The sequence below is a fragment of the Dipodomys merriami genome, unplaced genomic scaffold (genome assembly GCF_024711535.1).
Source record: "Dipodomys merriami isolate MVZ:Mamm:240054 unplaced genomic scaffold, mDipMer1.0.p SCAF_16, whole genome shotgun sequence".
In the NCBI taxonomy this organism is placed as follows: domain Eukaryota; kingdom Metazoa; phylum Chordata; class Mammalia; order Rodentia; family Heteromyidae; genus Dipodomys; species Dipodomys merriami.
The window spans coordinates 10,202,715-10,226,191 of record NW_027202937.1 but is presented as its reverse complement, the minus strand read 5'-3'; the positions used below and the strand labels follow the sequence as shown (position 1 = coordinate 10,226,191).

The following is a 23,477-nucleotide window of genomic DNA, read 5'->3' as shown; positions in this document are numbered from 1 at the left end:
ATGTTCTCAGCCCCTCCCAGACCTCCAGACTCATGGGGACACTTTTTTGGGGGGCACAGTCTGTCATGATAAGCCCTCAGGTGATCCAACATGCACTAAAATCTTCCTCAGTTTCCCCCTTTTACACATAAGAGAGTGAGGGAGAAGGGGACACCCCAAAGTCTGATAGAGCTTTGAGAACACATTTCTCTGAGTCTGAGTCTCTCCAGTAGCACCGAGGGCAGGGGTGTATGGGGTTGGGAGGAGCGATGAGGCCCTTGTTCATCAGAGGGCATGAGGATAATGTCTGGCCAGGGCAGTCAACGGAGAGATTTCTCACCAGGTCTGGTCTGGGGGATGTGGCCAGAGACTTTGTCCCCCATGAGGATATAGGGCAGTCATGGGTCTGCAAACCCAGATTCTCTAGGCCTCAGTGTTCCCTTCTCTTGAGAGCCTTAGGACTGTTTCACAGAGTAGGACAAGAACTTTTGCTGCCCTCGTGGAGCAGAAGTGTCTCTTGTCTCTTGACCTCAGACTGGTCTTCCCCACCCTCTGTCTGTCTCCAGTTCATCCTCAATGTGCGCCTGGATTACCGTATCTCCTACCTCCTGTCTGTCTTCAAGAAGGAGTTCGTCGAGGTGTTCCCCATGCAGGACAGCGGGGCTGATGGCACGGCCCCTGCCTTCGATTCTACCAGTGAGCACCCCTCCCTCCCCCTGCCTGCAGGTCACACGGCTCCCTGCCCTGCCCCCTTTCAGTCTGCAAAGGCCTTTCCTCCACACTGTCCTGTTTGATTGCCACAGTGAGGAGTAGGGGCAGGGACCCTCCTCCCACTCCTAAGTGGGGAAAACTGAAGCCCCTAGTGGGCAAGGACTTGTCCCAGATCACAGCCAACCATAGGCCGAGGCATCCCTGGACCTGAGTCTCCTGACTCACAGGCTCCTCCTCTCCTTGCCCCCATCCGAGAAGCTCTGCACCCTGCCCAGGAAAGCACAGGCAACAGGGTGGTCCGGGATGAATTCTCCCGAAGGCCTATTCTCTCCCTTTCCTGGGCATGGCCTAACCTGCACCCCATCTGTGTCTGTCTTGCTCCCCACAGCAGCCAATATGAATCTGGACCGCATCGGAGAGCAGGCTGAGGCCATGTTTGGAGTGGGGTGAGGCCAGGTTGAGGAGGGGGTTGGGATGTGATGCTGATGCTGGATTGTTGCCTCTGTTGGGACGTTGGGGTTTTCCTGAGGGTGGGGGCCCGGCTTGTCCTCCTCTGTGTCCCCCTGTACACCCTTGCCAGGCTGGATACTCTGAACTTCCTGTGCTGGCCAGCTTCGGTGATTTTGAGCCACTTGGGTCTTAGTCATCTTGCTCATTTCCCTGCTTGGGTCATGTGGCTAGTCAAATCCCCCTCCCATCTCATAGCCAGAAGGAAGTGTGGGGCTTGTAGCCTGGCACCCCCACTTTGAAAGACTGGCAGAGGTGTAGCCTGCAGTTCCCACTGGCTATTTCCGTTCCCTGCTCTTCCTGAGTGTTTAGCTCAGCCAGTAGACCTCTTCTCCAAATGGTGCTGTAAATCCATAAAATAAATCACATTAACGCACGAGGGAAACCAAGGCCTTGATGCAGTTATCAAAATATTGAGCAAAACAAATCAAAAGTGACAGTTCTATATGTGCTCTTTATTAGCACATTAAATAGCTAGCCACATGGGTGGATGTAATTAGCAAGTAGTGAATGAAAACAGAATTTCACAATTTCCATTAGCAACTCGGAGGTGAGGTGAGAACCTCTGTAATTTTTTTTTAAAACTGGTGACAAACTCACAAGGTACAGTAATGGTTCCTCGTTGAGGGAAATACTTCATTTTGGTTAGAGAGCAGTAAAAAGAAAGATGTCAGCCAGCACTAGATGGGTGCTGGTGGCTCACGCCTGTAATCCTAGCTACTCAGGCTGAGATCTGAGGATTGTGGTTTGAAGTTAGCCCGGGCAGGAAAGTCCATGAGACTTTTATCTCCCAATTAACTGCCAAACAGCTGGAAGTGGAGATGTGACTCCAGTAGGAGAGCAGTAGCTTTGAGTAAAAAAAAGCTCAGGGACAATTCTCAGTACCAGCACGAAAATAAAATAATAAAGCAAAATAACAAAATAAGTCATGCATTCTCATTCTCCTTGCTAGTGATGGGGGCTCATGGAGGGTCCCTGCTTTAGATGCAGGGGACACAAAGGTCCTTTGAGGGGCTCACAACAGTGGCTGTTTACCCACTCGTGGGACAAGTCAGTATTCTGAACAAACATTATACTGGGCACGCCTTTGGGTGACCGGGTATGCCAGCCCTCCCTACTGTGGAGCAGGGATGACTAACCATGCCCATACCTGTACCCCTGCCTGCAGGAAGACCAGCAGCATGTTGGAGGTGGATGACGAGGGTGGCCGCATGTTTCTGCGCGTGCTTATCCATCTGACCATGCACGACTATGCGCCGCTCGTCTCCGGCGCTTTGCAGCTGCTCTTCAAGCACTTCAGCCAGCGCCAGGAGGCCATGCATACCTTCAAGCAGGTGATTGGGGTCGCCTGGCTTCCAACTGGGCCTTAGGCTTGTGCTGGACACTGGGTGAAGTTTCTCACAGCTTGAGGGGGTGGTGGACAGAGGGATTGGGGTACACCAGGGACTTCCAGCCTTGCTGAGCTCCTAAAAGGTGAGAATGGAGTCTTGGCTGCCTTGGGCTCCTCCTAGCTTGGCTCGGGGCCTGCTGTTTCTTACACTGTGGACAGCACTTGAGAGTTTGCAAATATTATGCATACCCATGCTAAGTGCTTCGACTCATGCCAGACCCACAGGCAGGCCCGTGTGTCACTGTGACGTCATGTCCCCTCCACAGCTCCCTGTGAGCTGTCTGCTATCCAGGCTGGCATTTAGCAAGTGCTTACTGTGTACCAGGTGCTGGGTACTGGTTCGCATTATCTCCTGGCATTGTCCCAATAGCTCATTCCCATGAGAGAGAGAGAGAGGAAATTGAGGTCTTGGGAGCTTTTCCTCTCTTGCCTTCTGGCCTAGACCGAGGGAGGTAGGATCCAACTCACATGCTGGACAGTGTAGGACCCTCTTTTGGTGATACTCGCTGACACCAATGTGTTTTCCCCTCTGCGGTGTGAGGGAGCAAGTGACAGGCCACCGTGGCATGTGACATGACTCAGAGACTTAAGTGGAGCCAGATGATGGCCACTCAAGACAAGGGAGTAAAAGAGGTCTGTGGGCATCAAGGCCATAGAATTGAGGAATAGACGGAGGTGGTGGTGGTGGGGAACACGGGGAGACACAGGGAGGGGTGTGTGGACTTAGGGAAGGTGCTAGAGTTTTCTTAAATGGCCATGGACTTGGGGGTAAATTGTCCTACAAAGTTAGACCCTGCTCCACCTTCAGGTACAACTGCTGATCTCAGCCCAAGATGTGGAGAACTACAAAGTGATCAAGTCAGAGCTAGACCGGCTGCGGACCATGGTGGAGAAGTCGGAGCTGTGGGTGGACAAGAAGGGCAGTGGCAAGGGCGAGGAGGGGGAGGCAGGCACCGCCAAGGACAAGAAGGAGGTGAGTGGGTGACGGGCTGCTGGATGGGGTCCTGGGAGGGCTGGGCCTGGCTGACTCTATCCTGTCTATGTCCCCCAGAGGCCCACAGATGAGGAGGGCTTCCTGCAGCCGTCTGGGGAGAAGAGCAGCGAGAACTATCAGATCGTCAAGGGAGTGAGTGACCCCTGCATCTCTAGGTTCAGGGCTCTGCAGCAGGCCTGGCCTTTTCTACCTCTTCCACTTTGGTCCTCCAAACAGATATCTTCCAGCTTTCCTGGCATGTGAAAAACAGCCCTGCCAAGGTCCAGATGGAATTATTTTAAAAACCGAAGGAATTTAATGAAGTTCCATTTCACAGTCATATTGTTCTATTTACTTTTATGGGTGGAATTGGGTTTTTAGTGTTTCTCTGGCTTGGTGCCATGGTCTGGCTTCAGCAGCTGTGGCCTCCTTCCGGCTTCCTGTCCCACTGCTGGCTAGCGGGCAGAGAGAGAGAGCCTGAGGAGTGGGGCACGGGGCTCTGGGCTCATCTGTCTCTTTCCCCAGATCCTGGAGCGGCTGAACAAGATGTGCGGAGTCGGGGAGCAGATGAGGAAGAAGCAGCAGCGGCTGCTGAAGAACATGGATGCTCACAAGGTCATGCTGGACCTGCTGCAGATCCCCTACGACAAGGTGACCTTGGCATTGACCTTGGACTCCCCTAGGAAGCTCTGCTATAACCCTGACCCAGCCCAAACTGTACAGTAGACCCTAAGGCCACCGAAACCAGCTTCACCCTGACCTTGTACTCCAGCCTGTACCTAGAATTATCTTTTTTTAAACTTAATTTAATTTAACTTTATTGTAAAGGTGATGTACAGAAGGTCCAGAGTCCTCTTGAGCCTGATTCTTGTCTTAGTTTAGTCTCAAACTTTAACCCTCGACTCCTCACTCAGATTCATCTTGACTTTGATTCAACCCAGCCTCATCTAACCTCTTAGCCCTGACCTTCCTTCCCTCCTCTAGTCTAACCCTGGAAAACATAGCTGAATCCCAGTCCCCTACCTTGACCCATGCTGATCTTATTCTCACCACTGTTTGACCCATGCTATCAGTGCTGGCCATGTCTCAACTCCTGGCTTTGATTCCTTACTGAGATATCACTCCCTGACCTGTCCTCAGGCCTGCTTGGCTCCGGATTTGAATCTTAGCCTTGCTTTGATCTTTGACCTTCAGCCCTTGAGGCTCCCAATATCCAATATCCCAAGGATATTTGATGTTTTTTCTGTCTTTCTATAATTTGTCTACCATTTAACTTGGACCAGGCCCCCAAATCTTTTTTTTTTGGTCGGTCGTGGGGCTTAAACTCTGGGCCTTGAGCTTGAGCTCTTCAGCTCAAGGCTTAGTGCTCTACCTCTTGAGCCACAGCACTACTTCCGGTTTTCTGGTGGTTGATTAAAGAGTCTCACCGACTTTCCTGCCCAGGCTCGCTTTGAGCCAGGATCCTCAGATCTCAGCCTCCTTTGTAGCTAGGATTACAGGTGTGAGCCACCAGCGCCCGGCCCAAATCTTTTTTAAAGATTTTATATTAGCATATTTTTTTTGTACAAGGGGATTCCAGTGTCATTTTTATTACATTCAATATACCCAGATTGAACTCACCCCTTTCATGTCTCTCCCTTATTCTACTTCTTAAAGTTTCAACAATTTCATTTTTATATTTTCATACATGTATATAAAGTCCTTTGACCATATTTACACTCATTCATCCTTAGGGTTTTTTTTTTTTTTTTGTCAGTACTGGGGTTTGAACTCAGGGTCTTATACTTGCTAGGCAGGTGCTCTAGGACCCAAGCCACACCTCCAGCCCATTTGATTTTAGTTTGATTTTGAAATAGAAACTAACTTTTCCCCAGGCTGGTCTTGAACTTTCAGTCCTCCTGAGTAGCTGGGATCACAGGCATGTACCAATATCCCCAGCTTTACCCTGAGTCTTGACTATGACACCACCCCAGATTTCCCTGAGCCAAATCCCTTTATTCTGCCCCCATCTCCCAGCCCCTTGCATTCTCTGGGCCTGGATACCCAGCTTTCAGTTGATTGGCTCTCATTTTCTCTTGGGTCCTGTCCATGCTATGAAACTTCACACTTGTCTAGTCTGGAGCTCAGACTCCATCTTCTCCCCTTTACGCCCAGGGTGATGCCAAGATGATGGAGATCCTGCGCTACACGCACCAGTTCCTGCAGAAATTCTGTGCAGGAAACCCTGGCAACCAGGCCCTGCTACACAAGCACCTGCACCTCTTCCTCACGCCGGGGGTGAGGACCCTTGGAACACCTGGGGAGCCGTGATGGTAGGGGTGGCTCTCAGATTCCCTCTCTGATGGATATCTGCCCACCGGTAGCTCCTGGAGGCCGAGAGCATGCAGCACATCTTCCTCAACAACTATCAGCTGTGCTCTGAGATCAGCGAGCCTGTGCTGCAGCATTTCGTGCACCTGCTGGCCACCCACGGGCGCCACGTGCAGTATTTGGACTTCCTGCACACCGTCATCAAGGCTGAGGGCAAGTACGTCAAGAAGTGCCAGGACATGATCATGACCGAGGTGAGGGCGGGCAGGGACACACGGGAAGCTGGGCAGCGGGTGTGGGCGGCAGCGTTAGAGGAGTCCTCAGTGGGCTATGAGGGGGACTTGTAGAGGGGACCCAGAGGGAGAACTAAGGCTGCAGATCTAGTAGAACTCAGGCTGAGAGATCTCAAGCAGAGCCCAGGAGAATACATAGGACTTAACACATACCAGCTAGCTGAAGGTGGGAAGGATGGAGGGCTGAGCTCCAATCTGAACACTTTACACTGAGGGGCAGTGAGCTGAAGACATCATCACGAGACAGGAGGTGTCAGAAGTGCTTTGCCATGTTAAATACTCATCCCTGCCATTACTTCTCTGTGAATGATGTAATTGCTGCCATCAGGGATATCCTGGGATCTGCAAGGGTTAAATTACCCACTGCTGGAGCCTGGGGGAGAAGGGCTGAGGGTCCGAAGTGCCTTGTGGAGGAGGGGGCACTTTCTGAGTCTAGGGATCTTTGATGCCTGAGGGCCAGGCCAGAGATACCAACTAGGGAACCCCCAAAACCTAGACAAAGGAGGATTTTCCTACATGCTAGTTCTCCCTGGTAAGGGCAAGAAGGGGACAGGAGTCTAGAGCTGGCTGGATTGAGGGGTCTGATGCCTCCTGCCTCCCTCTACTCCCCCTGCCCTGCTCCCCCCACAGCTGACCAATGCAGGTGAGGACGTGGTCGTGTTCTACAATGACAAGGCCTCGCTGGCCCACCTGCTGGACATGATGAAGGCCGCCCGTGACGGTGTGGAGGAACACAGCCCCCTCATGTACCACATCTCGCTGGTGGACCTGCTGGCCGCCTGTGCAGAGGGCAAGAATGTCTACACCGAGATCAAGTGCACATCCCTGCTGCCGCTGGAGGACGTGGTGACGGTGGTGACACACGAGGACTGCATCACAGAGGTGAGGGCCCCAGGGGACGGAGGAGGCCTGCAGGGTGGGGAGGGAACCGTGGCCAGCTTGAGGACTTCTGTAGTCCTGCCATGGAGTGGGTGAGAGGAGAGACAGGGAGAGTGGTCAGGAATCGGATGGGGAGTCCACTGCCTGGCCTCCCCCCCCCCCCCCCCCCCCACTGCCCAGGTGAAGATGGCGTACGTGAACTTCGTGAACCACTGCTACGTGGACACGGAGGTGGAGATGAAAGAGATCTACACCAGCAACCACATCTGGACGCTCTTTGAGAACTTCACCTTGGACATGGCTCGGGTTTGTCCCTATGGAGGGTACCTGGAGAGGGGCCGGAGCCGGGGGTCTGATGGAGAGAGGGTTGGTTTATGAGTCTCTCCTCTAGGTCTGCAACAAGCGTGAGAAGCGCCTGGCGGACCCCACCCTGGAGAAGTACGTACTGACCGTGGTACTGGACACAATCAGCGCCTTCTTCAGCTCCCCGTTCTCGGAGAACAGCACCTCGCTGCAGGTGGGTCTTAGGTCCAATCCCCGCCCCCTTGGCTGGCTCTGGGCTGGGGCCGGGGAAGTAGGAATGTAGACCACGCTTGCCTTGGTGCACACGAAGGAACCACACATTAGTTATCTGTGCGGTGTAACAAATGAGTCCTCTGGTTTAGTAAAACAGACATTTATGAGCTCATGGTTCCATGGGTCAAGAATTACAGTGAGGACAATACTGCCAAACCCTGCCCCTAGTTCTGGGGTATGGAGAGTGCCTCAACACACTCACTAAAGATGAGGTGGCTGTGAGCACTGCTCAGACTCGCAGGGGCTGGTTGGTTATGGTATCCTGGTACCTTCTCCACTGCGACTTCTTGCATCCATGGAAAGCTCTGGACAGTGCATAGGGGCTTGACCCCATCCTCGGATTCCCAGACTGGAGTCAGTTCTCAGCCCTGGGGCCTATCACATGAAAGAGCCAGGTTCTCTTGGGGAAGAGCACCACATGCCACCTAAATCATAACACAAAGAAAATAAAATAATAATAATTATTATTATAATAAATAAATATTATAATAATAAAAGGGGCTCCCACCAGGAGTGTAGGAGATGTGGTTGCTTACTTAGAAGACTCGGGGCCCTGGGTTCAACCCTTACCACCACATACACAAAGGGCTGCTCCTGAGCGCTTCTGGCTGGAGATGGGAAGTTGGGCAGATGGTGCACTGCTGAAGGGAGGGGAATGGAGGGGACTTTCTCACTGGTAAACAAGCACCTGGCCCTTACCTGTGGGCCCAGACCAGTGGGCCTAGGCTGTCCTGGTGAGGGCTGGGCCAAGCTACAGCAGTGGTTGTCTGCCTCTTGCAGACCCACCAGACGATTGTGGTGCAGCTGCTGCAGTCGACCACGCGGCTGCTGGAGTGCCCGTGGCTGCAGCAGCAGCATAAGAGCTCTGTGGAGGCCTGTGTCCGTACCCTCGCCATGGTGGGTGAGTGCCAGGGCTGCCCAGCCTCCAGGGGCTCCCAGTGACCACTTAGCCCCAAGCACCCACCACTCACCCGCTCCAGGTCGTTCTCAGTAAGCCTTGAGTGTCTACACCCAAGAGAAGCTGTGCTCTCTCCTCTGAGTTGGCTTCCCAGAGGAAGCCATGAGCAACACTCCCAACTAGAGCAGTTTCCTTTTGTGTGCTTGGGCTCGCAGCTAATCTCAGCCTGTAGGTTGCGAGGGGCACGTGGAGGTGAAAGGGGGCAAAGTGGGAAGTAGAGGGAGGGATGGGGGCGAGTGGGGAGGGAGCAGAGGCACAGCACATAAATGGGAAGAGGGCAGGCGCCTCAGCCCGTGCATCCTGACCCAGATCCATCCTGTCCTCCTCCATGACCTCCCTGAGCCTGGCCAAGCTGCCGCCACCCACTCTGACCTCCAGTATCCCTTCCCCCTCCAGCCAAGGGCCGGTCCATCTCACTGCCCATGGATCTGGATGCCCACATCAGCGTGCTGCTCAGCAGCGGGTCCAGCAGTGCGGCGGCTGCCCAGCGCAATGCTGCCAGCTACAAGACGGCCACACGGACCTTCCCCCGCCTCACCCCCACTGCCAACCAGTGGGACTACAAGAACATCATCGAGAAGCTGCAGGTGGGCCGGCCGCCTGGCAGCAGCCTGGGAAGGACAGGTTCTAGGAGATGGGTCCCTTCTTGTGTCCCTTCTTGCCCGCACTTCCCAGAAGGGGCCGGTCAGCTGTCCTCTCGTCTGGGCCTGCTGGTGGGGTGGGAGCTAATGGAAGTGATGGCTAATGGATGGCATTTCCGCTTTTGCAGTTTATTTTTGCCTGCTGCCTATGGAGGGGGGGGATAGTTAGATGTTCCCCCCTCCCCATGATAGGAGACTGAGACTCAGAGAGGGCAAGGAGTTTGCCCACGGTCACACAGAGCTAGAGGAAGGACGTGGGGAAAAGCCAGGTTTTGCTCAGGCCTTGTCTAGGGTCCCTTAGGCAGGTACAGTGCTCTCTGTGGAGCTGTTTGAGGGTGGGGAACGTAGTCTTAGACCTGGCAGTGACCCTGCCCTGTCCCCACCCCAGGACATCATCACAGCACTGGAGGAGAGGCTGAAGCCCCTGGTGCAGGCCGAGCTGTCGGTGCTGGTGGATGTCCTGCACTGGCCCGAGCTGCTTTTCCTGGAGGGCAGTGAGGCCTACCAGCGCTGCGAGAGTGGGGGCTTCCTGTGCAAGTGAGCCGGTCTGGGGGCAGCTGGGATGTAGCCATGTGGGTCAGGGGACGGTCCAGTGGGGGACCCCACCCCCCCGTGGGCTGTGTGGCTGCCTTGAGCTGCCGCCTCCCCCACCCAGGCTGATCCAGCACACCAAGGACCTCATGGAGTCGGAGGAGAAGCTGTGCATCAAAGTGCTGCGCACCCTGCAGCAGATGCTGCTCAAGAAGACCAAGTATGGGGACCGGGTGAGTGCCGGAGGGCGGCAGAGGGCACTGGGGGCTGAGCCGGAGGGCCCAGGGGCTGCTAAGAGCCCCACTCTGGCTCTTTCCCAGGGCAACCAGCTGCGTAAGATGCTGCTACAAAACTACCTCCAGAACCGGAAGTCCAGCTCTCGGGGGGACCTCCCGGACCCCATGGGCACCGGTCAGTGCTGTCTGTCGCTAGCCTTCCTCCAGGTGGCCTGTTTCCTCCCCCGCTCCTGTCCATGCCCTTGCTGCCCTGCCCTCCCTCAAGCGGGTCTTCCTTCCAGGCCTGGACCAAGATTGGTCAGCCATCGCAGCCACTCAATGCCGGCTGGACAAGGAGGGGGCCACCAAGCTGGTGTGCGACCTCATCACCAGCACCAAGAACGAGAAGATCTTCCAGGAGAGCATTGGTTTGGCCATCCGCCTGCTGGACGGGGGCAACACTGAGATCCAGGTGTGTCGTTGGGAGGGGGGATGCTGTGCGGCAGACCTTCCTCTGGCTAGCACGTTCTACATGGGAAATGGGCCAGGTGGCACAGGTGGTTGGGGTTGCAGGGCCTTGGGGTGATTCCACATCCCACATCTGTACCTGTGTCACATGGCTACTTCATTCTCATCCTCCTTTCCCTACATCTCCTCCTCTTCTCCCTCCTCCTCACAGCCAGGCCTGATCTGTCCTCCTGTCCTCCTTCCAGCCATGTCCATCCATCGGCCTCTCGGCCTCTGCTCAGCCCTCCTCCCTTCCTCTCCCACACCCTCTCCAGCTTTTGATGCCCAACGCCAGCAAAACCCCTTTGATGCGCTAGCAAAACCCCCAACTGCTTTAAGTCCATTGGTTCATTCACTCAGCGGTTGGCAAGTCAGCATCGAGTGCCATCTGTATTCCTGGCAATGTTCTAGGCACTGAGGATTCAGCTGTGAAAAGGGACAAACCTGTGTCTCTTGGTGCTTCGATCCTAGAGGGGTCCCGGGGACCAGGGTCAGTGAAGGAGAGTATGGTTTGTGTCAGGGCTCTGGAGTGCGGAGTGCGGTACACAGGACTCTGCTAAAGGGAACGACAGGGAAGGCCACAGAGGGGAGTGGGGATGGAGACTGAGCATGTAGACATGTCGTGGGAAGAAGGTAGCTGAGGGGCAGGACATAGACTTCAGAGAAATCCCTCTGGCTGCTGTGTGGGGGCCCCTATGGAAGGCAAAGACAGTCACGGGGGCTGGGATGGGGGTCCTACGAGCCCCAGCCATCACAGTTATGGAGGTCTGGCCTGGAACGTTACAACCTATTTACTTCTGGTGATCCTGGCCTCTCCCATAGCCTTAGTCACAGGGCATGCAGGGCTCTGTGTCCCTTAGGCTCAGAGCACCCTCAGGCTCAGTTATAAGACTCCTTTGTGTCTGTTTCCCCTAGTTTCTGTCGGCTTTAGGTGGGTCAGGGGCCCCACTTTGTTCCTGTAGTATGGGGTGAAGCTCTTGAGCCTTTGTCCAGGGCCAGTCAGGGGCCCAGTGCTGACATTGCTCCCGTCCCTCCCCCTGCCCACCTCCAGAAATCCTTCTACAACCTGATGATGAGTGACAAAAAATCAGAGCGCTTCTTCAAGGTGCTGCATGACCGCATGAAGCGGGCCCAGCAGGAGACCAAGTCCACAGTGGCTGTCAACATGAATGACCTGGGCAGCCAGCCTCACGAGGACCGCGAGCCCGCAGACCCCACCACCAAAGGTCAGAGGGGCAAGGCTTGGGGGGCAGGATGTGCGGGGCAGGGGACTGAGGAGGAGGCCCAGGTGAGGGCCAGGGGCTGGGGAGCTCCCTCCCAGCTGCTCCAGCCTCACTCCGTGTTGTCTGCAGGCCGCCTGGCCTCCTTCTCCATACCTGGCTCCTCATCCCGCTATTCACTGGGCCCCAGCCTGCACCGGGGGCACGAGGTGGGCGAGCGCGTGCAGAGCAACGAGATGGGCATGTCCGTGCTCATCATGCAGCCCATCCTGCGCTTCCTGCAGCTGCTGTGCGAGAACCACAACCGTGACCTTCAGGTGAGCACCTCGCCTGCACCTGCTCGTCCAGCCCTCCCCCGGCTGGGCACTGTGGCCACGGTGGCTGGGCATGGCCATTCTGGGGCTCCAGCCACAGGATGGGGGTCTTTAGGCTGCTGGCATCCCACCATGCCAACCCCATCTGTACTCGGCAGAACTTCCTGCGCTGTCAGAACAACAAGACCAACTACAACCTGGTGTGTGAGACGCTGCAGTTCCTGGACATCATGTGTGGCAGCACCACGGGGGGCCTGGGGCTGCTGGGGCTCTACATCAACGAGGACAACGTGGGCCTTGTCATCCAGACCTTGGAGACCCTCACTGAGTACTGCCAGGGCCCTTGCCATGAGAACCAGGTGAGCCAGCATGGCGGTATGAGGGCAGCTGGGCTGGCAGTACGGCTGCGTAGGGGGGTGGAGTAAGTTGGACAGGGAGAGAGGCTGAGGCCTTCCAAGCCACCATTCACTCTGAGGGAGTCTGGCTCTGTGTCCCCCACCCCGTCACCGCCTCCTGCCAGACTTGCATCGTGACGCACGAGTCCAACGGCATTGACATCATCACCGCACTGATCCTCAATGACATCAGCCCCCTGTGCAAGTACCGCATGGATCTAGTGCTGCAGCTGAAGGTGGGGCCCGATGAGTGGGCATGGCATGCGTGTGACGTGTGTGCATGCGCAGGTGACTGGCGTGTCCAGGGTGCACGGTGGTGTGTGTGATGTGCACAGTGTATATGACGCAGGCATCTCATGTGTGTGCCAGCCGACGTGCAGGGTGCTGTGGATAATATATGCATATTTATGTTACATAAGGGCGCATATGTGAGCAAACACGCTGGGATCTATTTATTCTAGAGCCAGTCTGTTGCCTAGGGGGTTGCATTTGCTCCAGGGTGGAATGAGGCAGGCTTATGGCTGAGTGTGTTATGCAGAATCTGTCTCAGCAAGCTGGAGGTGGGGCTTGGGATGGTCATGGCACATCTTGGGGGCTGGGAGTAGGCAAGGAGGAAATTGTAGGGGCTGTGGCGGGGCCCCTCAGATTTGGCCTGCTTCCTTGGGCCCCTTCCCCCCCAGGACAATGCGTCTAAGCTGCTCCTGGCTCTGATGGAGAGCCGGCATGACAGTGAAAATGCAGAGCGAATTCTCATCAGTCTGAGGCCCCAGGAGCTGGTGAGGCTGGGCTGGAGAGCTGGTGGGAAGGCAGAGCTGAGCCCAGAGGGGGAGGAGCGGAGGTGGGGGTTAGGGCCAGGAAGAGGGCATTCCAGCAGGCACTGCCCCCTCCAGGTGGATGTCATCAAGAAGGCCTACCTGCAGGAGGAGGAGCGAGAGAACTCCGAGGTGAGCCCACGAGAAGTGGGCCACAATATCTACATCCTGGCACTGCAGGTACCAGTCTCACTGATGGCTCCTCCCCCCATGGCCACGCTCCATGGCCACACTTACAGCTGCCCTGTGCTTCCCTCAGCTTTCCAGGCACAATAAACAGCTGCAGCATCTACTGAAGCCTGTGAAGCGCATCCAAGAGGAAGAGGCTGAGGGCATCTCTTCCATGGTGGGTGCCAGGGAGGGTAGGATCTGGGTAAGTTTGGGAATGACACCAGGACTGACAAATGGAATGGGCCAGGAATAAGGGGTGGGACTACAACCTGAGGGAGGAAGGGCTGAGCACTGAATGGCCAATGGGGATCTGGGATGGAAGGGGATGCAGGCCACCCAAGGCTGGCCTGGACCTAACTGAATGAGGAGCTTGTACCTGAAAGCAAATTGGAGGGTGGGGCTTGGGGCAGGAGCTGGACTGGACTGGGGTGAAACCTGGGTGGAAGCAAGACTTGGGTGGCTCTAGGCAGGTCTGGAAGCTCCAAGCAGGCTGATTGTCCCATGGGATTGTCTGGCTGCTCTATCCTACTCTCCTCCCTTTGGCCCCATTCTCTCCAGTCTGGGGGCACAGTTGGGGCAGGGTTCAGGCCTGGTTGAGGACATCTAGGCCTGACCAGTCACCCTTCCTGTCCTCAGCTCAGCCTCAACAACAAGCAGCTCTCACAGATGCTGAAATCCTCGGTGCCTGCCCAGGAGGAAGAGGAAGACCCTCTGGCTTACTATGAGAATCACACATCACAAATTGAGGTGAGGCCTGAGTGCGTGGGGTTGGGGCGTGGGAGGAGCTCTTGTCCAGGAGTGACTGGGCGGCCCGGTTTGCAGATTGTACGCCAGGACCGCAGCATGGAGCAGATCGTGTTCCCAGTGCCCGGCATCTGCCAGTTCTTGACGGAGGAGACGAAGCATCGGCTCTTCACCACCACCGAGCAGGACGAGCAGGGCAGCAAAGTGAGCGACTTCTTCGACCAGTCCTCCTTCCTGCACAACGAAATGGAGTGGCAGCGCAAGCTCCGCAGTAAGGACCTGGGATGGAGGAGGGTGAGGGGTCCCACGCCCCTCACTGATGCCCCTTGTGCCTCCCTGGCCCGCAAGTGGGTGCCCAAGCCGGGGCTTTTCCAATGGCATCGGCAGGAAGTGGGCCCTGCATGGGGCAGGTGGGAGGGAGAGGGGAGTCAGTGAATGAGGTTACAGCTGCCCCCGTCCTGCCCTCCCCACCCTCCCCCAGGCATGCCGCTCATTTACTGGTTCTCCCGTCGCATGACGCTGTGGGGCAGCATCTCCTTCAACCTGGCGGTGTTTATCAACATCATCATTGCCTTCTTCTACCCTTACGTAGAGGGTGCATCCACAGGTGAGGACATGGGGCTGGAGGTTGGGGCCTGGGAGACCAGCCTGCTCTTACCTGGGTGAAGGCAGAGCCTTTGAGCCAGATGTAGCCAAGGGAGAAACACCCTCCACTGGCTTCTAAGTGCATGGAGGAGACAGTGCTGGCCAGGGGCAGCAGGATCTTAGGTCTCATGGGAGATTGTGTGTGTGTGTGTGTGTGTGTGTGTGTGTGTGTGTGTGTGTGTGTGTGTGTGTGTGTGTGTGTGTGTGTGTGTGTGTGTGTGTGTTGGCCAGGGGCAGCAGGATCTTAGGTCTCATGGGAGATGGTGTGTGTGTGTGTGTGTGTGTGTGTGTGTGTGTGTGTGTGTGTGTGTGTGTGTGTGTTGGCCAGGGGCAGCAGGATCTTAGGTCTCATGGGAGATGGTGTGTGTGTGTGTGTGTGTGTGTGTGTGTGTGTGTGTGTGTGTGTGTGTGACCAGCACTCAGGAGATCAGGAGCAATGGCGGAGGGTAAATCCAGCCACTGGGAACTAAAGTCGGAAAGAACTGTCAGGAGGGGAGGAGATCCTTGGGGTCCTCTGCATCAGAGTTGTGGTGGGCCTGAGTGCGCCCCGTTGACCAGTGCTTGCTGCCCCCAGGTGTGCTGGGCTCCCCACTCATCTCGCTGCTCTTCTGGATCCTCATCTGCTTCTCCATCGCCGCTCTGTTCACCAAGCGCTACAGCATCCGGCCCCTCATCGTGGCACTCATCCTGCGCTCCATCTACTACCTGGGCATTGGGCCCACACTCAACATCCTGGGAGCCCTCAATGTGAGTGTCAGAGGAAGCCCCTCCTCAAGCCACCCCACTCTTGTCCTGTGCCCGGCCCTGGAGCTGGCCTGATGTTGCCAGCTACTGCTCTGCCATGTCTACTTTCTCTCTGTGTAGGGCCCCAGGCTTGTTATAGACTGGTGGTCTGGACCACTGTATGCCCCATTTTCCCTTGTTGACCGAGGGCACCTGGTACTCAGATACAGACAGAGCAGGGCCATTGGAGCAGCAGCCTTGTTACTTGTCCACTTGCAGATTGTGAAAGTATTTATTTGAAGTATTTATATATTAGACTATCTCCTGATAGAAATAAAATTCCTGGGCTGGGAAGGTGGCTCAGTGGTAGAGCGCTTGCCTTGCATGCTCAAGGCCCTGGGTTCGATTCCTCAGTACCACATAAGCAAAAAGAAAAAAGCCAGAAGTGGTGCTGTGGCTCAAGTGGTAGAGCGCTAGCCTTGAGCTGAAGAGCTGAGGGACAGCACCCAGGCCCAGAGTTCAGGCCCCACAACTGGACCCCCCCCCCAAAAAAAAAAAGAAATAAAATTCCTTAAGCAAGGGGGTGCTTTTCCTACCAGCCCCAGTCACTGTAAAGACCAGGGGAGGTCTTCTCTATGATCCCATGCTCCTTTGCCTGAGCCCCAGTGTTTTTCCTAGAGTCAGAGCACACAAGGGGCTTCTCTGTTATGAGTCTCTGGAATCAGTTCATTCATGCCATGTCTCCTATGCTGAGCTGAATCAGCTCTGATTCATCCCCACTGGAGCCCTGACCTCTGTGCTGGTCACAGGGTGGGCATGGTGGTGAAGTGGAGAGTCAGAGTGGGTGGTGAGGTGCTGATCTCACACCCTGCTTTTGTGCCCAGCTGACCAACAAGATCGTGTTTGTGGTGAGCTTCGTTGGCAACCGTGGCACGTTCATCCGGGGTTATAAGGCCATGGTCATGGACATGGAATTCCTCTACCATGTGGGCTACATCCTGACCAGTGTCCTGGGCCTCTTCGCTCATGAGCTCTTCTACAGTATCCTGGTGAGCCACCTGCTGGGTGGGCTGGACTGGAGAGGGGTGGGGACAGCTGGGGCTGCCTATGAGCTGCTCTCAGTTCCTGGCGCCAGACACTCTGTCAGTCCAGTTGCTTCTGGGCTGGCAAGGAGGATTTTCAGAGTCCTTCATCTGACCAGTCAAGGCCCTGGTGTCCCTCATGGGCCCATCATTTCTTGCGGGGGGCAAGCCTGGACTCTGAGCCAGACCATGGGTTTGCACCCCAGCTTGGTGATTCTTACCTGTGTAATCTGGATGAGTTTTCTAACTTCCTGGTGCCTTATCCTAGCCTGTACTTTCTAGAATAATTGGGATGAAATGAACTAATATTGTGTTAGAAACCCTTAGGCAGGCACCTGTAGCTCATGCTTGTAATCCCAGCTACTCAGGAGGCTGAGAGCTGAGATTCACAGTTCAAAGCCAGCCCAGGGGGGCAAGTCCATGGTCTCTTTTCTCCAATTAACCACAAAAAAGCCAAAGGGGAGCTGTGGCTAGAGTGGAAGAGTGCCAGGCTTTGAACAAAGAAGCTCAGTGACAGTGCCCAGGCTCTGAGTTCAAGCCCTAGTACCAGCACAAACAAAAGCACTGAGAAGATTTCCTGGCAAGTGCAGTACAGGTGTCGCCATCTTCCTTTGGTACCTGGTGTCCTCCCACTGTATTGCCCCTTACTTCCACTAGGCCACCCTATATCCGTGGCATTAGAACCGCAGCTCCTCCGGGAAGCTTCCTTTATCACATCCACTGGCTTCCTTAACCTTGCCTGAGGGCAGTTCTCCACCCCCCTCACCCCCCAAAGAGTCCCAGGGGGCTCCGGCAGTGTCCCCAGGAGGAATGGCTGGCCCAGTCCTTCAAGGCACCATCTCTGTCTTGCAGCTCTTTGACCTAATCTACCGTGAGGAGACACTGTTCAATGTCATCAAGAGTGTGACCCGCAATGGCCGCTCGATCCTGCTGACTGCTCTGTTGGCCCTCATCCTTGTCTACCTCTTCTCCATCGTGGGCTTCCTCTTCCTCAAAGATGACTTCATTCTTGAGGTGGACCGGCTGCCTGGCAACCACTCCAGAGGTCTGGGGAACTTCTTCTCTAGGGCCAGTGGGGAATGGGGGCTGGGGAGGGTAACACTGGGCCTGCGCAGATGACTTGTGCCAGGGCCAGACATGGCATGTGTGTCCCACCAGGCTCCTTGTCTGGATCTGTTTTTAGGCTCTGGGGAAGTCTAGCTCATTGCAGTCTAGATCAAAGGAAATCTAGTTCACTGCCATCTGGCCGAGGGGGTGTGGAGTCTTGAGAGCCACTTGTTTGGGAGCTGGAGCCCCTTACAGATCTGTCGTTCTTGTTAAGCATGACATTTGCAGGGCTGCTGTGTGCCAGGGCCAGCAGGCAGAGCCCTGTCTGTGCCTTAGGATACGATAGAGTAGAGATAGGAAAGTCCTGCTCGATAGCCAGATTGCACGGGGGAGCAGGCAGGATCCGGGAGACCTCTTGGGGGATGTGATACTGGAAGCAGATCCAAGAGGGTGAGGCCAAGAATTTTAAACTCCTGGTGACCTTGTCCCTGTCCCCTCCAGCCAGCCCCCTAGGGATGCCACACGGAGCTGCCACATTTGTGGGCACGTGCAGTGGGGACAAGATGGAATGTGTCTCGGGGGTTGCGGTACCAGAGGTGCTGGAAGGTGAGGCTGGGGTGTGTGGGAGGCAGCGGGGTGGGGAGATGGAGGTAGGTGGCCTGTGTGTGACCATTCTCCGCTCACAGAGGACGAGGAGCTGGACAGCACGGAGCGGGCCTGTGACACTCTGCTGATGTGCATCGTCACTGTCATGAACCACGGGCTGCGCAATGGTGGTGGCGTGGGGGACATTCTCCGCAAGCCTTCCAAAGACGTGAGCATTGCTGCCCCATTCCCCGTTCCCAGCCCCATCCCAATCAGCAGCCAGAAAGAGTCCTGCCCTCGCCTGGCTCCTCACAGTGCTCCAGCGCTGACCACCCCTGCCCACCTGTGTGCCATTCCCACATCCAGCCAGCTTCCGGTGCCACCTTCTCCAGCTGCCCTCCTCTCCTTCCCACTCCACCCCCTCCAACTCAAGGAAAGAAAGTTTGCACCCACACTGTGCCCTGGGGCTGGGGAAGGTGTGAGTCAGGCGGCAGAGGGAGGCAGGACAGGGCAGGGCAGGACAGGAAGCTGAGTCTGCTGCCTGCGGAAGGAGCCTCCAGAGTCCCCAGTGTCAGTCCACTCTCCAGTAGCTTGTGAGTGTGGGAAGCCTCCACCCTGGCCAGACAGAGGTTTCTGGAATGTGTGAGGCTAAGAGTCCTGAGAGGGGGAGCAAAGAACTCAGAGCTGGCTCTTTCTCTAAACAAAAATTTGGGGCAGAAACAAACTGACTTGTAGGCCCCACTTGTCCACGCCATATCTGAACTCCTACAGGTTGCCTCCAGGTACCTTGTTTGAACTCGCCCTTTCCAAATCTCTACTCAGGGCCTCTGATTGCAGCTCTTGCTCTGTGGAGCCAGGTTCATGGTCCCTGAAGCCCAGGCCCTCATTTCCCTTCTTCTGGGGCCTACACTAGTGACCATAGCCCGACCCTGGTGTGAGTCCTGTCCTGTCTGGTCAGGCTAGCTTTGCGGTCTCACCCTGCAGGAGTCCCTCTTTCCGGCCCGAGTGGTGTACGACCTCCTGTTCTTCTTCATTGTCATCATCATCGTGCTGAACCTCATCTTCGGGGTGATCATTGACACCTTCGCTGACCTGCGCAGTGAGAAGCAGAAGAAGGAGGAGATTCTCAAGACCACCTGCTTCATTTGTGGTGAGGCCCGTGCACAGATGAGCATCTTCTGAAGCCAGAGCAGCCCCACCCCTGGGGAGCTGGCCACCAGCCCACCCCAGGGTGGATGGTCTGCTGCTGGCTGCTGGCTCATACCCTAACAAAGGAGGGCATGACCTTGCATGCCCTTGGAGAGACAGAGGGAAGAGCAGAGCCCTCAGAAACCAATACTTCAAACCCTCTTGGGCTACAGATGAGGAACCTGTGTCTGTCTGTGGTCTGGAGCTTCTGTTTTCTTTCCAGTGTTACCAGCCACCTGAGGCTGAGGAGCGGGAGTCACCTGCAGGACACATCCCTTGTCTAGCTCATCCTTTTTCCTTGGGCTTGGGTATTTTTGCATTTGATCTCAGAATCCCTGGCTGCAGCAGGCAGGGCAGGAGCTACCTGGCTCGAGTGGCTGGTGCTTTAAATAGAGTGACCTATATAGCCCAGAGTGGGCTGTCAGAAGCGGTCACCATGAGAACAAATGTCCCCTCCACCAGTGGCTGCTGGAAGCCATAGCTTCTTTCTTGTTCTCACCACTTAGGCCTGGAGAGGGACAAGTTTGACAACAAGACAGTGTCCTTTGAGGAGCACATCAAGCTGGAGCACAACATGTGGAATTACTTATACTTCATTGTGCTGGTGCGTGTGAAGAACAAGACCGATTACACAGGCCCTGAGAGCTACGTGGCCCAGATGATCAAGGTGAGGGCCAAGCCAGGTGGACTCAAGTCCAAGCTGCTGTGCAGCATAGGTCCTCTTGGCCATGGTGTCCCGTGTCCCCTGGTGGCCACATCTGCCTGTACCATCCTGAAAAGCCTGGAGGAACACAGCTCCAGACACTTGTAGGAAAGCCAGCAGGGAGAGAGGAGAGGCTGGTGGCAGCCCTTCGCTGCACAGAGCCCTGCTACCTGTCCACTGCCTCTGAGTGGCGTTAGGAACAGAGTGAATCCATGGGAATCCCATCAGCCCCAAAGGCCGTTAGTCTAGAACCAAGGTCAAGTCCTGGGAACTGTAGAGAGGAGACCTTGTCCATGTTCAGGGGTACTGCTCTGTGGTCGCTCTGAGAGGCCTTTACTAGTTCAGCAAGAGCAGTTTAGGACAGCTTCCTAATATCTGGGTGGTCCTAGGCTGTGAAGGAGCCTGGAAGACTCAAAAATGTCAGGTTTATTAGGACTGGGCATGGTGGCATGTGCCTATAATCCCAGCTACACAGGAGGTGAAGATTATGGTCTGTGGCCAGCTGGGGTAAAAATGTAAGATCCTATCTCAAACCCACTAAAAGCTAAAGGATTGAGTATGAGGCTCGAGTGATAAGATACTTGGTCCTGAGTTAAAAACCCCAGTACTTAAAAAATCAGACTTAGAGGAATCAAATATAATCTGTCCAACTTGAACAGTTACAAAGGCAGTAAGGAAACGTTTGTCCTTTACATCTATATTTTGAGCAGCTCTTTGAAGAGGTTTATCCATTGGTCTGAGAATTCACAGCTTGGAACAAAGAACCAGAAAATTGCTTGGTAGTATCCCCTCCCTCCCACTCCACCTGTCTGGAGAAATGTGGTTCTTCCCCCTCAGACGTAGACAGGTGCCAGCTCTCCTCAGTAGAGCTGGCAGCTCCCTCAGGTCGCCATCTCTCCAATTCCCATCTTCCTGAAGTGTGGGGTGGGGTATGTGTGTCAGGGAGCAGGGGAGGAAGGAAGGAGGCTGGGTCTGGGTGCAGAGGCCTTCTCCACACCCAGTGATGTCCAAATAAACAGATGATGCTGCTAGCAGAGAAGGACTCAGACTCAGTAGACCAGGCCGGGTAAGAGAAGACAGCCTGTCATGGTGGCAGAGGGTCACTGCTGGCTGGGTCCTCCCCAGACCAATTCAGACTTTCCTATGACACACTCCTAGCAAGTCATTTGGTCAAGGGTGTGGCTGAGGCCTCTTTAGTTTCCTATGTATGGCCTCCCCGTGCCAGGCCTTGCCACGTCTGCTCACTCCACTACTGGTCTCTCTTTCAGAACAAGAACCTGGACTGGTTCCCTCGGATGCGGGCCATGTCGCTGGTGAGCAACGAGGGTGAGGGCGAGCAGAACGAGATCCGGATCCTCCAGGACAAGCTCAGCTCCACCATGAAGCTGGTGTCTCACCTCACTGCCCAGCTCAATGAGCTCAAAGAGCAGGTGTGTGCCCTGACCTGGCCCAGCCCCACCTTGGGGGGCCCACAAGCGGACTCAGCTGCCACATGGGTAGGAAGGGAGGTGCAAGGTCCTCAGGTGAAACACACTGCTCTCTGGACAGATAAGCAGGGTGGGCAGGCTCTGCTGCTGACCCCTGATGTGTCCCCTTTCCTCGTGATTGCCAGGCAGGCCATCCAAGGGTTCACTGAAGGTAGGCATGGAGGCATCCTGTGCCCTCTCTTGCTAGAGCGCCCTTCTCTGCACCTGGCAGTGACTGCATGACTAGGAAGGCCTTCTTGGAGGTCAGGGGGTTGATGTACCATGGTATCGTGGAGGGCGCAAGGTGACCTGACCAGGTGCATTTAATTTAGATGACGGAACAGCGAAAGCGCAGGCAACGGCTGGGCTTCGTGGACGTCCAGAACTGCATGAGCCGCTGAGGGGAGTCACTGAAGACTGCAACTGGCAACAACGCTGCCCGCTTCCTCAGGCCAGTGGCCCAACAAGCTCACCTGCCTCTCCGGCCAGGTGCCCACCCAGCCTTCCTCTCCCCAGCCCAGGCTTTGACCAGGAAGGGGCGCCTCAGAGCTGACAGTCCTGCCTAGAGTCCTAAAGGAGAGACTCCACTAGGACTCAGTTTACCACAATTGCCTTAGATGATGATAGGTCCTGGAGACCTTTGTTTCTCCAAGCAATAACTGACATTCCTGTGTAGCAAGGTAGTTAGGGGTGGAGTCACCTCTTTATCTCCCAAGCACTACATTTTGGTTGCTGCCTGCGTCTGGGGGAGGTGGCAGTAATGCTGTTACTAGCAGTTAGGGCTTTAACTTATTCCAGAGGGATGTGCAGCCCGGCCATGGCTGCACAGCTCCCTGGGCTTCTGCCTGCTGCAGACAGTGTGCAGACCTCACTGCTCTGTCCAGGCCTACTGACTCGTGGATGGACGGCCCTGCTCCGGGACCCACCTCCCCAGGACTCCTGGAGGAGTCCTATGCCCGCCCAGGGCACAGGGACTGAGCTGGGAGTGACTGATTTTTGTTTAGTTTTTTTGACTGCTTGTTTTTCTCCTTGTGGTGTAATGTTTTGCAAATCGTGTGTCCCCAAAACTAATACGTTAATTGCCTTAAATAAATTAATAGAAATCTATCAACCTAGTCTATTAAGTGGGCCTGTGTTTGCTACCCTCCCTGGGGGCTGTCATTACCTGGTAGAGGACAGAACAGGAGCCTTTTCCCCAGCCTGACCTCTTCTGGGCTCTCAAGAGAGGCTGAGTGACCCCTATCCTGCCATGATTTTTAACTGGGCTCCCAGCACAGAACTGTTTCAGTGTAGTAGTCTCCGTCGTAATCATGTTTCAAAACTTCCTGAGGCTCTAGGACCCAACTCTGCCGCAGCAGGGAGGGTGCTGTTGGTCCTGCCCTACCCCTTCCCCGGTTGGGCTTGCTGAGAGGACATTCCATGTGGAATGTGAGGAATGTGGATGTCAGCCAGCAGGGTCACTGTTATGTGGCCTTCCAAAGAATCTGCCAAATGCCACCTGAGCCCCCACCTGGCCCAGGTCTGGTTAGAGTGCCATCCCTCAAGTGCTGTCCTGGTTAGAGTGCTGTCCCTGCTAATGGGACACACAGGGTTTGACACAGCTGGGGAAAAGCTTGAGCTCTGCCCTGAGTCAGGGGCAAAGGGCCTCCCCTAACTGCTGCTGCACTGTGGCAACAGGATGCCCTCTCTGACACTCAGTACTGCTTCCAGCTTCCTCCCACTGCTCTGGGAACAACAGGGAGCCTGGGAATCTCACAGGGCTTCCTGACACCATGCAGGAAGCACATTGAGCAAGGGGCCCTGCTGGCCTCTTCTTGGTCCAAAGAGAACCCCCAATTTCTTCTGGTGGGAGATTCCCCAGTTGGCCTGCTGGTCCTGGTGGATGCTCAGGCATTCCCGCTCAAGCCAAGTT

The 23,477-nt window shown here is 55.4% G+C and overlaps 1 protein-coding gene across 2 annotated transcripts in view; it reads left to right on the top strand.

Moving 5' to 3' along the window:
• Itpr3 (inositol 1,4,5-trisphosphate receptor type 3) overlaps window positions 1-22,672 on the top strand; it is a 63,092-nt gene extending 40,420 nt beyond the window's left edge. The window contains exons 23-58 of one of the 2 annotated variants that reach the window (XM_070023961.1): window positions 546-675; window positions 1,079-1,136; window positions 2,366-2,531; window positions 3,396-3,560; window positions 3,639-3,713; window positions 4,086-4,211; window positions 5,715-5,837; window positions 5,924-6,124; window positions 6,794-7,045; window positions 7,223-7,348; window positions 7,434-7,559; window positions 8,399-8,519; window positions 8,973-9,163; window positions 9,606-9,754; window positions 9,873-9,981; window positions 10,069-10,159; window positions 10,266-10,435; window positions 11,522-11,696; window positions 11,823-12,007; window positions 12,163-12,363; window positions 12,525-12,635; window positions 13,080-13,175; window positions 13,290-13,391; window positions 13,471-13,557; window positions 14,019-14,129; window positions 14,205-14,397; window positions 14,608-14,733; window positions 15,346-15,518; window positions 16,379-16,543; window positions 17,429-17,621; window positions 18,125-18,229; window positions 18,310-18,437; window positions 19,193-19,358; window positions 19,903-20,063; window positions 21,368-21,529; window positions 21,898-22,672. In XM_070023961.1, the coding sequence (XP_069880062.1) occupies window positions 546-675; window positions 1,079-1,136; window positions 2,366-2,531; window positions 3,396-3,560; window positions 3,639-3,713; window positions 4,086-4,211; window positions 5,715-5,837; window positions 5,924-6,124; window positions 6,794-7,045; window positions 7,223-7,348; window positions 7,434-7,559; window positions 8,399-8,519; window positions 8,973-9,163; window positions 9,606-9,754; window positions 9,873-9,981; window positions 10,069-10,159; window positions 10,266-10,435; window positions 11,522-11,696; window positions 11,823-12,007; window positions 12,163-12,363; window positions 12,525-12,635; window positions 13,080-13,175; window positions 13,290-13,391; window positions 13,471-13,557; window positions 14,019-14,129; window positions 14,205-14,397; window positions 14,608-14,733; window positions 15,346-15,518; window positions 16,379-16,543; window positions 17,429-17,621; window positions 18,125-18,229; window positions 18,310-18,437; window positions 19,193-19,358; window positions 19,903-20,063; window positions 21,368-21,529; window positions 21,898-21,966 (5,088 nt within the window). In that variant the 3' untranslated portion in view covers window positions 21,967-22,672. Of the gene's footprint in view, window positions 1-545; window positions 676-1,078; window positions 1,137-2,365; window positions 2,532-3,395; window positions 3,561-3,638; window positions 3,714-4,085; window positions 4,212-5,714; window positions 5,838-5,923; window positions 6,125-6,793; window positions 7,046-7,222; window positions 7,349-7,433; window positions 7,560-8,398; window positions 8,520-8,972; window positions 9,164-9,605; window positions 9,755-9,872; window positions 9,982-10,068; window positions 10,160-10,265; window positions 10,436-11,521; window positions 11,697-11,822; window positions 12,008-12,162; window positions 12,364-12,524; window positions 12,636-13,079; window positions 13,176-13,289; window positions 13,392-13,470; window positions 13,585-14,018; window positions 14,130-14,204; window positions 14,398-14,607; window positions 14,734-15,345; window positions 15,519-16,378; window positions 16,544-17,428; window positions 17,622-18,124; window positions 18,230-18,309; window positions 18,438-19,192; window positions 19,359-19,902; window positions 20,064-21,367; window positions 21,530-21,897 lie in introns of both variants that reach the window. The other variant, XM_070023960.1, reaches the window with a different exon arrangement.
• Window positions 22,673-23,477: the final 805 nt, after the last annotated feature.